This window comes from Tyto alba, unplaced genomic scaffold (genome assembly GCF_018691265.1).
Source record: "Tyto alba isolate M040663 unplaced genomic scaffold, T.alba_DEE_v4.0 Super-Scaffold_5, whole genome shotgun sequence".
Lineage (NCBI taxonomy): Eukaryota > Metazoa > Chordata > Aves > Strigiformes > Tytonidae > Tyto > Tyto alba.
Window position 1 is genome coordinate 870,781 of NW_024881326.1, and position 12,054 is coordinate 882,834.

Consider the following 12,054-nt stretch of genomic DNA (forward strand, 5'->3'; position numbering starts at 1 on the left):
AATCGATACCTTTAATTTGTAAACGCTTACTTATCGTATCCGTTCCTTGGTCAGACGGTTCTGAGCTCGTTTGGTGGCAGCCTCCCGAGCTGTGGATATGCTGCCTGGGTCTGAGCTTTCCGGCAGCTGGGGGTTCAGCAGGTGGAGCTGAACATCTGCCCCTGCCCCCCCTAGCCCTTGAGCGGCCCGTCCAGAAAGGTGACCCCACCACAGAGGTCTGGGCGTCACTGTTGCTGTGAGGTGCTGACTGACATTCCGGGGTAGTCGTCAAGCCTGGGAGAAAGGCATACAGCGTGTGAGACAGCTGTATGACAAATGTGTAAAGGAAAGGGAGGGGAGGAGATTCTCTGACTGCAAAGAGCAGGAGCGTTTGGAGTGCCGGTACAGCTGAAGTGCAGAGGTGAACTGCTTGTTCTGTTCCACACTAACCTCTCGTGTGGCTCTTTCTCCTGCTGAGAAGGGAGCAAGTTCAAACTCTGTCGGAGGGAGTTTAGAACGTGCGGGTGCAGGAAGGGCAGAGGTGATAGAGCAAGGCATCCTTGCCAGCTTTAACTTCAGCACAAGCTCTGACTCAGTCCTGTTTTGAACTTGCAGCGCTAGTCTCTGGGATGGCCGAGGAACGGCGCGCTCACCGGTGGGTGTTTTCACAGGTCCCGTCGGGTCTCTTCATCCCCAGCATGGCGGTGGGTGCTATAGCAGGCAGATTGCTCGGAGTGGCCGTGGAGCAGCTGGCCTTTTACCACCACGACTGGGCCATCTTCAGCGGCTGGTGCAGCCAAGGGGCTGACTGCATCACTCCTGGCCTCTATGCCATGGTTGGGGCTGCAGCGTGTCTAGGTGAGCAAGGTGTCTTTCGGAGCCCAAGCTGCGGTTTGGGCCCTGGTTGGCCGCATAAAGCAGTGGAGAAGTGAACTGCTGCCACTGCTCGTGGAGGCTGGAAGCCTCCTGTTCCCTCGAGGACAGGAAGCTTTGTAGTAGAGCACGGGGTGTGCTCCTCCTCATCCTGTTTGCTTGCTTTTGCCAGCACCAACCTACCGCTGGACGTGACAGGTTTCAGTGGGGAGCCTCCTGAGTGGGCAGCTAGAACAAGAGGCTGGCCAGGGACTTTAGATTTTCCTGTGGGGTTTTAATTCATTTTGCTTCCCGTTCTGGCCTTAAATTCTATGATGCAACTCCTTCTTTCACACGCTCTGTTTTTTGGTAACGCTTCTTCCGCTTGGCTGAATTTGAGAAATTGAGTGCACGTGACTGAACTTCACTTTCACTGTAATTCCCAATCCTCTCCTCCATGGGATAATACGCTTAACTCTCTTAAGGGCCTGCTTTTACTGTATCAGGAGAAACTCTCATTTCAGGAACAGTAGAAACATGCTACCGAAACCCATCTTTGGTCTTTTTAAAGGGGACACACCTTCTTTGCGGGTAATTGATGAAAAAAATAATAAATACAGTTCTGCTTCATTAACTGTTCCGTTTACCACTGGACAGTGCTAAAGGCTGTGTGCCCCTTTACGAGATGGTTATTGGAGCAAAACTCCTCTGAAACATTTGGGAGTAGCTTTGAGACTGGAATCTCAAAACCATAATTAAAATATGCCAAGACAAAAAAAAAATGCTGTCGATATTGAAGAAGTCTCATCTGTTTTCTCTTGAAATGCCTCAGCGGTTTTAGTGTTGAAAAACTACGAAAGTGCAATGAATGGTAGTTAAAATGTCTGGCTGAAAGCCAGCAAACTTGAAAGGTGAGCTGAAGCCCTTGCTGTCAGGGGGGTTACGGCTGGTAACCAGAGGATGCCGGGGTGACCCTGGCCTTTTGCCTCCTACCTGCCAGAGGTCACGTTTCTGGAATCTGCCTGTGGAGGTGTGAGTAAGGCCCCTCTGCGGCGTGGCTGGACTCGTTGGCAGCTAGCGCAGTGACACGAGAGGAGGTCAGCTCTCTTCCAATGTCGCTTCGGGGTTCAGGGGAAGACCTGCCAAACCCGCGTTGCAACGCCGCGCGTGCCAGGGCGCTCTGGCAGGGGCGGGTGGTTTCAGTTCTGTCCCGCTCGTGCTCGGCTCCCGCTGCCGTGCTGGGTGGGGTGCGGGGGTCCAGCGGTACCGCCGCTCGCCGGTACAAGACCTTCTCGAGTCTGCGTTGGCAGACGGCGGCTCTAGCGAACCTCAGGACAGCTCTCGTGCCTGGAAACCCCCAGAACGGCGTGGTCATGTCATCCGTCTTCCTCTGTCCTCTCTGCAGGTGGGGTGACCCGAATGACGGTGTCGCTCGTGGTCATCATGTTTGAACTCACCGGTGGACTGGAATACATCGTTCCTCTGATGGCAGCAGCCATGACCAGCAAGTGGGTGGCCGATGCCATCGGGCGGGAAGGCATTTACGATGCCCATATTCGCCTCAACGGCTATCCTTTCCTGGAAGCCAAGGAGGAGTTCTCACACAAGACGCTCGCGATGGACGTAATGAGGCCACGGAGGAGCGATCCTCCTCTGACTGTCATCACTCAGGACAGCATGACTGTGGAAGATGTCGAGACCATCATCAATGAAACCACGTACAGTGGCTATCCAGTGGTGGTGTCACGGGAGTCCCAAAGGCTTGTTGGATTTGTCCTCAGGAGAGACCTCATCATTTCGATCGGTAAGAGGCAAGATTCTGCGTGGATAAATGATGCCGTCAGAGGCCTTAAATGGCACCAGCTGTAATTTACTTTATGGGTTTAAACACCTGGTAGAGATGGTGCAATGCTTACTGGTGCCCGCGCCTCCATCCCCGAGCGGCGTGGGGTCTGTGTGCACTGAGCACAAAGGATGGGATGGCTTGGTGCAATTAGCACGGCGCGATTAACTGTGGCTCTGCTGAATTCATAAACCCCAGGGCACAGCTGTGAAGCGTGAGACTTCTGGCCAGCAAGAACTAAGCCTTCCTGACTTTGTGGGTGACTGCAAGCGGAAAGCTTTCTTGACTGTTAATGTCTCAAACCTTATTTTATTTCATTATGGAAGAAGGTCTGGTTGGTCCACGCACTGACTGTTGGGTCACTTCTGAGGTGCTGCTGTCAAACCTCTAAATATCCATGCTGATGGCACAGTCTCCATCTCCCGTCCCCGCTGAAAGCCAGCCTGCTCTTGCCCTTGTTTCAGCTGTGCCCCCGCGCTGGCGGTTGAGGCAGGTGGTGTGTGGTGCTGGCAGGACTTGGTAAACACTGTCCTGGCATCGCTCAAATGCAGGTTCCATCCGTGGTGTGAGCTGAGCTCCTTTGGAAACAGCTTTGCTGTATTCAAGGCACATTGAGGTTCCTCTTGCTCTCAAGTTTCTTAGAAACCTGCAAGCGCTGTTTCCCAGCGTGAGACCTGAGTGGAAATGCTGTTCGTGTTGTCTCTTGCTGGCTTGGGTGGGACAGCATGTCTTCTCTTGGCGAAGCAGGAGGAATCTGTGTGTTAGGGTTGGGGGGTACGTGGGCCCGCCAGTCCTTGGAAATTGTGCCTGCAAGCCCCGCGCTCGTGGAAGTTGTGTCCGTGTGGTTTGTGGCCAGCTGCAGCTCCGGGCTCCGAGCATCTGTGCCGAGCCCGGGACTTGCACCCGGTGAGTTCGTGCAAGCCCCGTGGCGAGCTGGACGGGAGAGCTGATCCAGCCGAAACCACATCTCCCCTCCCTGCCCGCCGAGCCCCTGCGGGTCAGGCCCCTCTTCGGGCTCCGGGGGGGGCACAGGGGTGCTGGCACAGGGGAGCGGGTGAGAGCGCGCTGGCTGGGAGGGGGTGGCAGTGACCTTGGACAGAAGCAGAAAGCGATGGTGGGAATGGTGTGATCCTGGAGGGTTGAAGCCACGTGAGCCCCGGGGTGTGGCTGAGGGCACTGTCTGTAGCTCAGGCTGGACGGCTTGCTGTAGGGGAGGCGTGGAGGCTTGGTCCTGAACTGGCTTTGTCCCCTGGCAGAGCTAGAGTAGGGTCTAGCACTGAGTCGCCCGCAGCTGTGGATCAACCCTGTGTGCTCCCCCTCTCTGTTAAGGCAAGTCGTCAGTGTCAGTTTTAGGATGTGCAATACAGCCTTTCAGAACATGTGAATATTGCTTTCGTTCTTCTGTTAAGTGTCTCACCAAATATTTGTGACAATATGGAATGAAATACAACAGTGCTTTTTTTTTTTTTTTTTTTTTTTGTATTATGCACATTGCTTTCCTTCCGTAAGGCTGCTCTGTGGTATGACTGTGAATTCTTGCATCTGTGTAGGTTAAGAGTAGTCTTCTCCCCCAGCTATGCACAGTGATGCACTGTTGTGTGCCACGGGATGGGATTTAGCTTTTGATGGCCAACTCCGAATATCCAGGCTGGTGTTGGGGCTGCCAGGCTAGCCCCTTCCCAGTGAGGCTTGGAATGTAAACGCCAGATCAGATTTGCAATGTGGCAGATACCCAGATTGCCCGTGTGGCAGGAGTGTGATCCACCAGTGCACATATCAGAGTGGTGGCAAGTGCTTCGCTTGTTTTCTGTTCTCAACCCTCGTCACGGGCATGGAGCCTGCACCCAGCAGGTTAAGTGCTTCAAAATACTTCTTTAGCTACTCTGCATGCAACAAATTGGTGACTGATGAAAGTCCAAAGCACTTTATCTACCTCCTCTTAAAACTGGGAAGTTAAAGATCTCCAGAACTTGTGTTTACATGGCCAGGGTGAAATGCTGAGATGTGTGGTGGCAGCCTTGACATTAGGCCAAGCGTGTGCTGCTCTCGGCCCTGGGGGGAAACTCTGGAGAGCTTAGAGGTTACGCTCTAGTTATTGGAAAACAGGATGGAAACGTATTGCACCTTCCCTGGGTTTTGAGAAACGGTGTAGGTGAAGGGAAGGAATGGACTTTCAAGGCCATCCCAACGTGAGCAGAAAGAGAAGAGGGTATGCTCTTCAGTTTGGGGAGGAAAGGAGGGCTGATGTTTAATCCAAACATTTCTTTTTCCAGAAAACGCCCGGAAAAAGCAGGATGGGATTGTGAGCACGTCGATTATTTATTTCACCGACCACTCTCCTCCCCTGCCTCCAAGCTCCCCCTCTATGCTGAAACTCAGGAGCATCCTGGACCTCAGTCCGTTCACAGTGACGGACCAAACACCCATGGAGATCGTCGTGGATATCTTCCGCAAGCTGGGACTGCGCCAGTGCCTGGTTACTCACAACGGGTAAGAAGAGCGCCGGGGGCTGAGCCGGGGGGCCCCGGGCTCGCCTGAGCCCACGCCTCCCCTCCTCCCTGCGAGCGAAGCCTCCGGTGTGCAGGGCACCGGCGGTGGTTAGCGGGGAAACAACCCCGGAGCCTCTTGCAGTTGAGGCAGCGCCATGAGGCCGGCTCCCTCGGGTGACGGGCGTCTCCAAGGGAGGCGGGAAGGAGCGAGGGCAGAGGCAGGGACGGAGCGATGGGGCCGGCGTGGGGCCGGCGTGGCGGCGCCTTTGGCCCAGCCGCTGTTCCCAGCGCTGCGGAGGCACGGCTGCTGGGAGCGCCGCGGCGTGTGGTGCAGCACTAGACGCTCGGGTCGGCCCTTTCGGAGAGGGCGGGTGCTAGTTTGGTGCGTTTTGGTTGTAGCCTCCTTCCTTTTTTTTTTTTTTTTTTTAGTGCAGAGTGCTGGTAGGATTTCTGTTGGGGCTTGTGAGAGTCGTACTCGGGAGCACCAGCGCTGTGATCCACGAAGGCGCTTCAGCTCCTGCAAGGTGTTAAAATCGCCCTACGTGAAGCTGTGTGAGAGCAAGGATCCCTTCTGGGGGTGTTGAGGCGCTAAAAATGTCTTTTCGTTTTCCAGGAAGCTACTCGGGATCATTACCAAAAAGGATGTATTAAAGCACATTGCACAGCTGGCTAACCAGGACCCAGATTCTATCCTCTTCAATTAAAGGCAGACTAGTAGCTATTGTGTGTTCGACACAAGAGAAACTTTTTAGAAGATCCTCGATAAACTTCCCTATTTTTATTGAGACCATGGAACTGTTTTCAGTGTTTCCTTCCGTGGAGCTGGAGAAGATAATTTTTTTTTTTTTTTTCTACCAGATAACCAATTGCACTACATAATCTGTGGAACATAATCTTCTTTTTAGAAGAAAAAGAAAAGACTTTATTTACGTTGCTTTTGTGAAGTTGCATTGGAAAGAGTCCATGAAGGAGTAAAAGCAAAATGCTATAGAATTATATCTCCTCTTATTTTATTTGAACTTTTGTTACTAACGTGGGGAGGAAAAGATAAGGTCTATACTTTTGGAAGTTTTGAAGGAGAAGGATGATTTTGCACACAGCATTCAGGTGGTGGCAGAAAGATACGGTTGTAACTCAGGGGTGATGTATTCCCAGTTAGCCACTTGGTAAGAGTAAGAACCTTGTAAGGGCAAAATAGGGGAGGTAAAAAAAAAAAAAAAAGAAAAATGGGCTAGCTGAGGATCTTTTACTGAAAGAAGGCAAAAAAAAAAAAAAAAAGACGAAACACAACAACCCCCCAGAAGATCAGATCTCCTTAAAATTGGGCCTGGTTTCTGACTGGGAAGAAGCTTCTTTTGATTACTCTTCCGTGAATGTATTTAGTTGCTCTGACACTGCCTTGCCAGGAGAAGCCCGAGGAGGAGGCGGGCGGATTTCACACTTGTACTCTCATCGTGATCCCTTTTCGGGAGATACGCCGAAGGATCTCTTCTCCTCGATTGCCCTCGAGCACGTGATTAAAATCGCAAAGGCCGGGTCCTAAGTTACTGCCCCCCCCCCCCCCCCCCCACCCCCCCACCCGCCTTTACTGCCCTTCCCGGCAAACTCCGATCCTGTTAGGTGTTGCACAACTGACCTCTTCCATAATCAGCAGTGTCTTAGGGGGCTGAGGAGGTCCCACCGGAGAGCCCTGTGCCCGGGACGTTTACATGGATGCGTGTGCTGGTCCCTGCTCCTCTCCTCAGGCCCGGACCCCGGCTCGAGGACCGGCAACGCTGCCGCTTGGCCTGCGCGCACGCCGGGGCTCTCTCCTTCCGCCAACAACTATGCAATAAAGCCCTTCCCGACCCCTGCCAGCCAAGTCACTCCTTCCACGTCTGTGCTCCCCCAGTCCCTGCCCCAGATCTTACCAAATTAATTTTCCTGTTAATAAAACTGTGAGCGTTTGCTGGAATTTTGAAGGTATACGAATGCTTTCGGCGGGCGGTGGTGGTCGGCGTGGCTTCCAGGCTGCAGCCGACAGCCCTTGACGCCCCGCGGCTGAGGCTCCCGCGGGGCCGCAGAGCTTCCCTCTCCCCTCTGGCTCGCCACCGAGCCTGCAGGAGGGAGCCAAGCTGGCGGGTCATGGCCAAGAATTACGGCGCGAGGGCTCCGGCTCCGCTTCCTGACGGGCGGACCTCCGGCTGGCGAGCAGGCGCCGCGCTTGGCGCGGCCGCGGGCCGTGGAAGCACCTGCAGCCCCAGGCTGAGGTTTGGGGGGGGGGGGGGGGTTGTCCCCAACAAACCTCTTCCCGGGGGGAGCGGGGACTCCTGGCTGGAGGTTTGGTCCATCTTAAACTCTCTCAAATATAAATGATTTCCTCGTCTCTTCCTGGAGCAGAAGCCAGCCGGTTTATTTTCCAAAGCCACCTGGCAGCGAGTACCAGCTGCCGCCGCCTTAATGTGGCGGTGAGGGGGGCGATGACTTGAATTCTTGGACAGCTTAAAGCTGAATCGAGCCGAGATGTTACAACGGATCAGGTACCTTCTGCTCGGGAAATAAATGCCTTGACTTTGTCCGTGGTGGTTTTGTAGAGCGGGAGCTGGTTGCGGAGTTGAAACAAAGACCGCGGCGTGCCTGGAAGTCGCTCACAACTTGGAAATGCTTCGCCTTCTGCCTGGGCCGGGGCTGCCGGCGGAAGCTTTGCCTTGGAACGCCGGGGGTTTGTCCTCTTTGGAGGGGGTTGTCCCCCTCTCGCCGGGTGAATGCTCTGTGAGTCTGGGTCCGGGGAAGAAGCTGCGCTGGGTGAGCGGGCTGGAGCATCGCAGCTGGCCGGTGCCTTATCCCAGACACGGATGATTTTCCTGCCAACGGGGACGCTGGCTTTAGCAACTGGGGCTCTGGGAGCTGTGGGTGAGGTGGAGCAGGAGCTGGGAGCGTGGCTTTGTAGCTGCTCTGTGTGCAAAAATCTGCTGACCCCGGAGCCAGTGTGTCTGGGGTAAGGAAAACGCTCATTTCGGCGCCAGACCTGTTCCTAACCCGTAGTTCTCTGAGTAGGGAAACTTGCAGCAAAATTACGTTATTGCGTTAGATACAGCAGCCCTGGGCTGTGCCCCGGGGCGGGGGGGGGGGCACCTATAGACCTGTAGCTCTATCCTGGGATTGGTGCCTTCCCTGGCCCCGTGAGATGCGGGTTATAGCAACTCCTGGCTGTTCCCTGTCTGCTTTTATTGAATTTCTTTAATCCCTCCAAAAATAAGCTCAACTCTTCCATCAAAAATTCTGTGCAGGGGAGAGACCGTACTCATGGGTTTTGTTTTGTTGTGTGTTTGTTTTTTTTTTTTTTCTTAACTCGAGCGTTTTCTCCGTTGGCCCTCGTCAACAGCATGGCCTGGGAAGGGGTTCCCCTTCCCTGGGGCAGTTGGAGCTGCTGCGCAGGGTTTTGCCTCGTCCAGGTCCTGCTTTTCCATTGCTTTGCCTGCGGAGCGACTCCAGGAGGAGCCGTGGGGTTTCTGTGCAGCACAGCCGGTTGTACGAGGCAGGGCTGGGGCCAGGCCCTGCGCTGGAGCGATACCAGCGTTGCAGGGATCTCCCCAGCTGAACGAGGAACACCACTTGCTACCACTGGGCTGAACAGCCGGCGTGGGGTGGACGCTCTCGTAAATCCCTTTTTCACCTTGCAAAAACCTCCCCGCGGGGGTGACACTCTGGGTGGGGACGTGGCTGTGGGGCACCCTCCTCTTTACCCTCACCCAGAAAGGGAAGGGACCTGGTGTGTTGGGGGGGGTGTTACAATATCATATTTATGAAGTACCTTAGTGGGGACCTTTCCTGCTCCAGCTCTCGGCCTTCTTACAGGCGGGCTCTGAGTTGGGGTAGGCGACTTTGCGCTTCCCCCAGCCCCGTGCTGGGGTTTGAGGGGGGGGGATGCGAAATGCACGGGGTGGTTTGTCATGGAGGTACGGGGCCAGCGGGCTCTCGCCTCGTCTCCGCCTGTCCCCGGAGAAGCTCCTGTCCTCTGAACTTTGCCTTGATGAAATGCAGCGGACGAGGGGGCCCGACGCCCTCCCCTTCCACCCTTTCGGGCTCCCAGCGGGGCTGAGGCGGTGGGTATGGGGGTGTCTGTGAGGGGTGGGCTCCCACGAGGGTCAGGACTTTGCCTGGGTGCCCGGGGGGGGGACGAGCGAGGGGCTGGGCTCCTCCTGCCTCCCCCACGCTGCAGGCAGGAGGTGAGGGGAATTATTTCCTCTGCGTCTCTCCAGCTCGCCTCGCTTGGGGAAATAAAAGTGGAAAATCCACGTGTCCTCCGCACACGGGATCCGTGTGCCTGCCTGGAGCTGGCTCAGCTCCTTCCTTGGGGTGCTGGCAGGGGGGCCCGGGACCCTTCCAGGAGGAACGGCCCAGCTCTGGCACCCGCCTCGCCGCTGCAGCACCCCGAGGGCCGGTGCTTGGAGTCCAGGGCCCCGAGCAGCAGAAGGCGATTCACCCCGGGGAGGGGGAGAGAAATCGCCTTCAAAGCAGCATCTTCCCCCCGGGGGCTCTTGGTGGGACCCCGGCACGGGTCCCCGGGGGGGTGCCACCAGTTGGGAGCAGCAGGGCTCACCGAGGGTGAAACGGGGCTCCTGCCCACGCAGCTCCACGTTCCCCCCCCTGCTCGCCCACCTTGCGGGACCCTTCGTGCTCCCCCCCTGCTTTCACAAGCATCCCGCCTCCTTCAGCCACCCGACTCCTCCTTGCTGAAGGAAAAGCGACTCGCTGGTTTGTTTTCTTCTTTTTCAGGCTTCATTCGTGCTCGGGGCAGCGGGGGGAGGGAGCGGTGGCTGGGCGAGATGCCCCGAGGTGCCCCCGGGGCCGATGTGCACCAGGGCGGAGCGGGGGGGGGGGGGGGGGGGGGGGGGGGTGCCAGCGGCATCTGCACACGCGTGACACGGGGGTCACAACCCCGGGTTCGCTTTCTTTGTACGCCTTATTTACAATGTCCCAAGAAATGATTTCCTGGGGTGCTGACGTGGTTTTCGGTGTGGATTTCCTCCTTCCCGCTGTGAACTTGTTCTGGGTTCGGGACTTGAAAGTAAAACAAGATCTTGTTTGGAAGGGAACAAAAGACCTGGACGTAGCGATGAACCGGTTAATAACAACAGCGGGAGGCGGGGGAGAAAAGAGATTTCAGCCCCAGCATTTATTTTGAGACAAAGGGCAGCACAGTCAGCGCTGTAAACGCCCTTGGCTGGCTGGCTGGCGCGCTCGCCTGCGCTGGATGGAAAGCAGAGCTGCGCGGCGGCGAAGATAAGACGGTCCTTTGGCAGCGACTACAAGGAAGCAGTATGTGCCCGGATCAAATTGGCACCACGACGCCCTGAGAAATAAGGTCAACCTCCAAATGTTAGTAGAGCTGCAGCCGTCCCCCCTCGCCCCCTCTGGTCTTTTTTTTTACAGCCGGAGGAAAGGGCTGGGGAGGTTTCTGGGCTGTCACCTGGCAGGGATGAGGCACCCGTGCGGGCTGGGGAGCAGCTTTCAGTTTTGGGTGATTTGATTGTTGTTTTTTGTTTTTTTTTTTTTGTTTTTTTTTTTTTTTTCTCTAGATGCCCAGAGTGCTGGCACCAAGGTTTAGCACCTCTCCGCTTCCCCGCACACCCCTCTGCCCTCGCAGCCGGGCCAAGGAACCCCGGAGCACCCAGGCAGTGTTCTTTTAGATGCTCCCAGGTGCCACACGCCCCGTGGGCATTTACACACGCACATGCAGGTTTTTTTGGTGTAAAATCCCTGACGGCGGGCGGGTGGCTCGAGGCCTTTGCCCGGTGGTGTCTGTGCCACCCGAGGTGGTTGGCTCCTCTGCCACAGGCTCCTACAGCACGATTCTACCTGCGGGTCGCGGAGCTTTGACAAAGACCGACGGCCGTAGGCGTCTCCTACACACGGGGAAATCAAGGCACAGAGGCTTCAGGAGTGACCAGGTCTTCGGGTGAAGAAATGAAGTAGTGCCTGCCCGCGATCTCTGTCATTGCCCAACTCAAGCTGCTTCCTCCATCCCTGTCAGCTCTAGAAAATGAAGGCAGTGAGCGTTAGCAGGTTACGGTTGTGACTTCAACCCCCTTTGGTTAAAGGCTCCCCCGTCCTCTTCGTGCCTCTGGGCTGTTCTGCAGGTATTCCTGAAAAAAAAAAAATCTTTGTATAATGTTGTGTCAACAAACCCTCAGCTTGGAGGAAGGCGTGAGCTGGGTTCTTCTTCCTCTGTAAAATGGAAATGCCCAATTTCTGAGGCTGTTGCACACGTGGCCGTGGGGTTGAGCTTATCCAGTCTTCAGGACTTACCATTAACATCACACTTAGAAAAGCCAGGACCTGCTTTTGTACAAGCAAGCAGCAAGGCAGCCTTGCTGGGCACTGGAAGCGCCAGTGTGACTGTGGGAACACAACTGGGGACGCTCGGAGGGGTTAGGGCTGGGGATGTGCCGGAGCAGGAGGTTCTCCGGTGCCTCTCCACGTGGCCGCAATGAGGCTCTGGCTTCAGCCGCACTCGCTGCTTGTTGCTAAATTTCAGTCTAGTTTGAGAAACTGAAGCCTGTCTTCCCATTTGGCGCATGTCAAACCCGCATCAAATTCCCGGGATTGTTTTGGATTGTTTTGCTTTCGTCAGCCTTGGTTTTTTGGGTTTTGTTTTGGGTTTCTGTTTTTTTGTTTTTTTTTTTTTTTTTTACATTAAGCCTCCTCTAAGCTCACGCCAGGGCTGGGAAGGGTGAGGTTGCTCCAAAAGCTCCCAGGGAGGGGAGATGAAGACTCAGGACCCGGTGACTCTCCCGGAGCAGCCGGTGCCTCTCAAACCATCCCCCCCCCGTGCCTGACTCTCACCTTCCCTTTCTCTTCATGCCCCCGGGGCTCTGCAGGAGCCTGCTCCTCTCCCCGGAGGCGTCC

General features: G+C 55.5%; 1 protein-coding gene across 8 annotated transcripts in view; it reads left to right on the forward strand.

Annotated features, from left to right (window-relative positions):
* Positions 1-7,117, forward strand: part of LOC104360177 (H(+)/Cl(-) exchange transporter 5) — a 43,296-nt gene extending 36,179 nt beyond the window's left edge. For all 8 annotated transcript variants that reach the window (XM_042807271.1, XM_042807273.1, XM_042807267.1 and 5 more), the window contains 4 exons: positions 651-837; positions 2,237-2,635; positions 4,948-5,164; positions 5,777-7,117. In XM_042807271.1, coding sequence (XP_042663205.1) covers positions 651-837; positions 2,237-2,635; positions 4,948-5,164; positions 5,777-5,867 — 894 coding nt within the window. In that variant the 3' untranslated portion in view covers positions 5,868-7,117. The remainder of the gene's footprint in view (positions 1-650; positions 838-2,236; positions 2,636-4,947; positions 5,165-5,776) is intronic.
* The last annotated feature ends 4,937 nt before the right edge of the window (positions 7,118-12,054 follow it).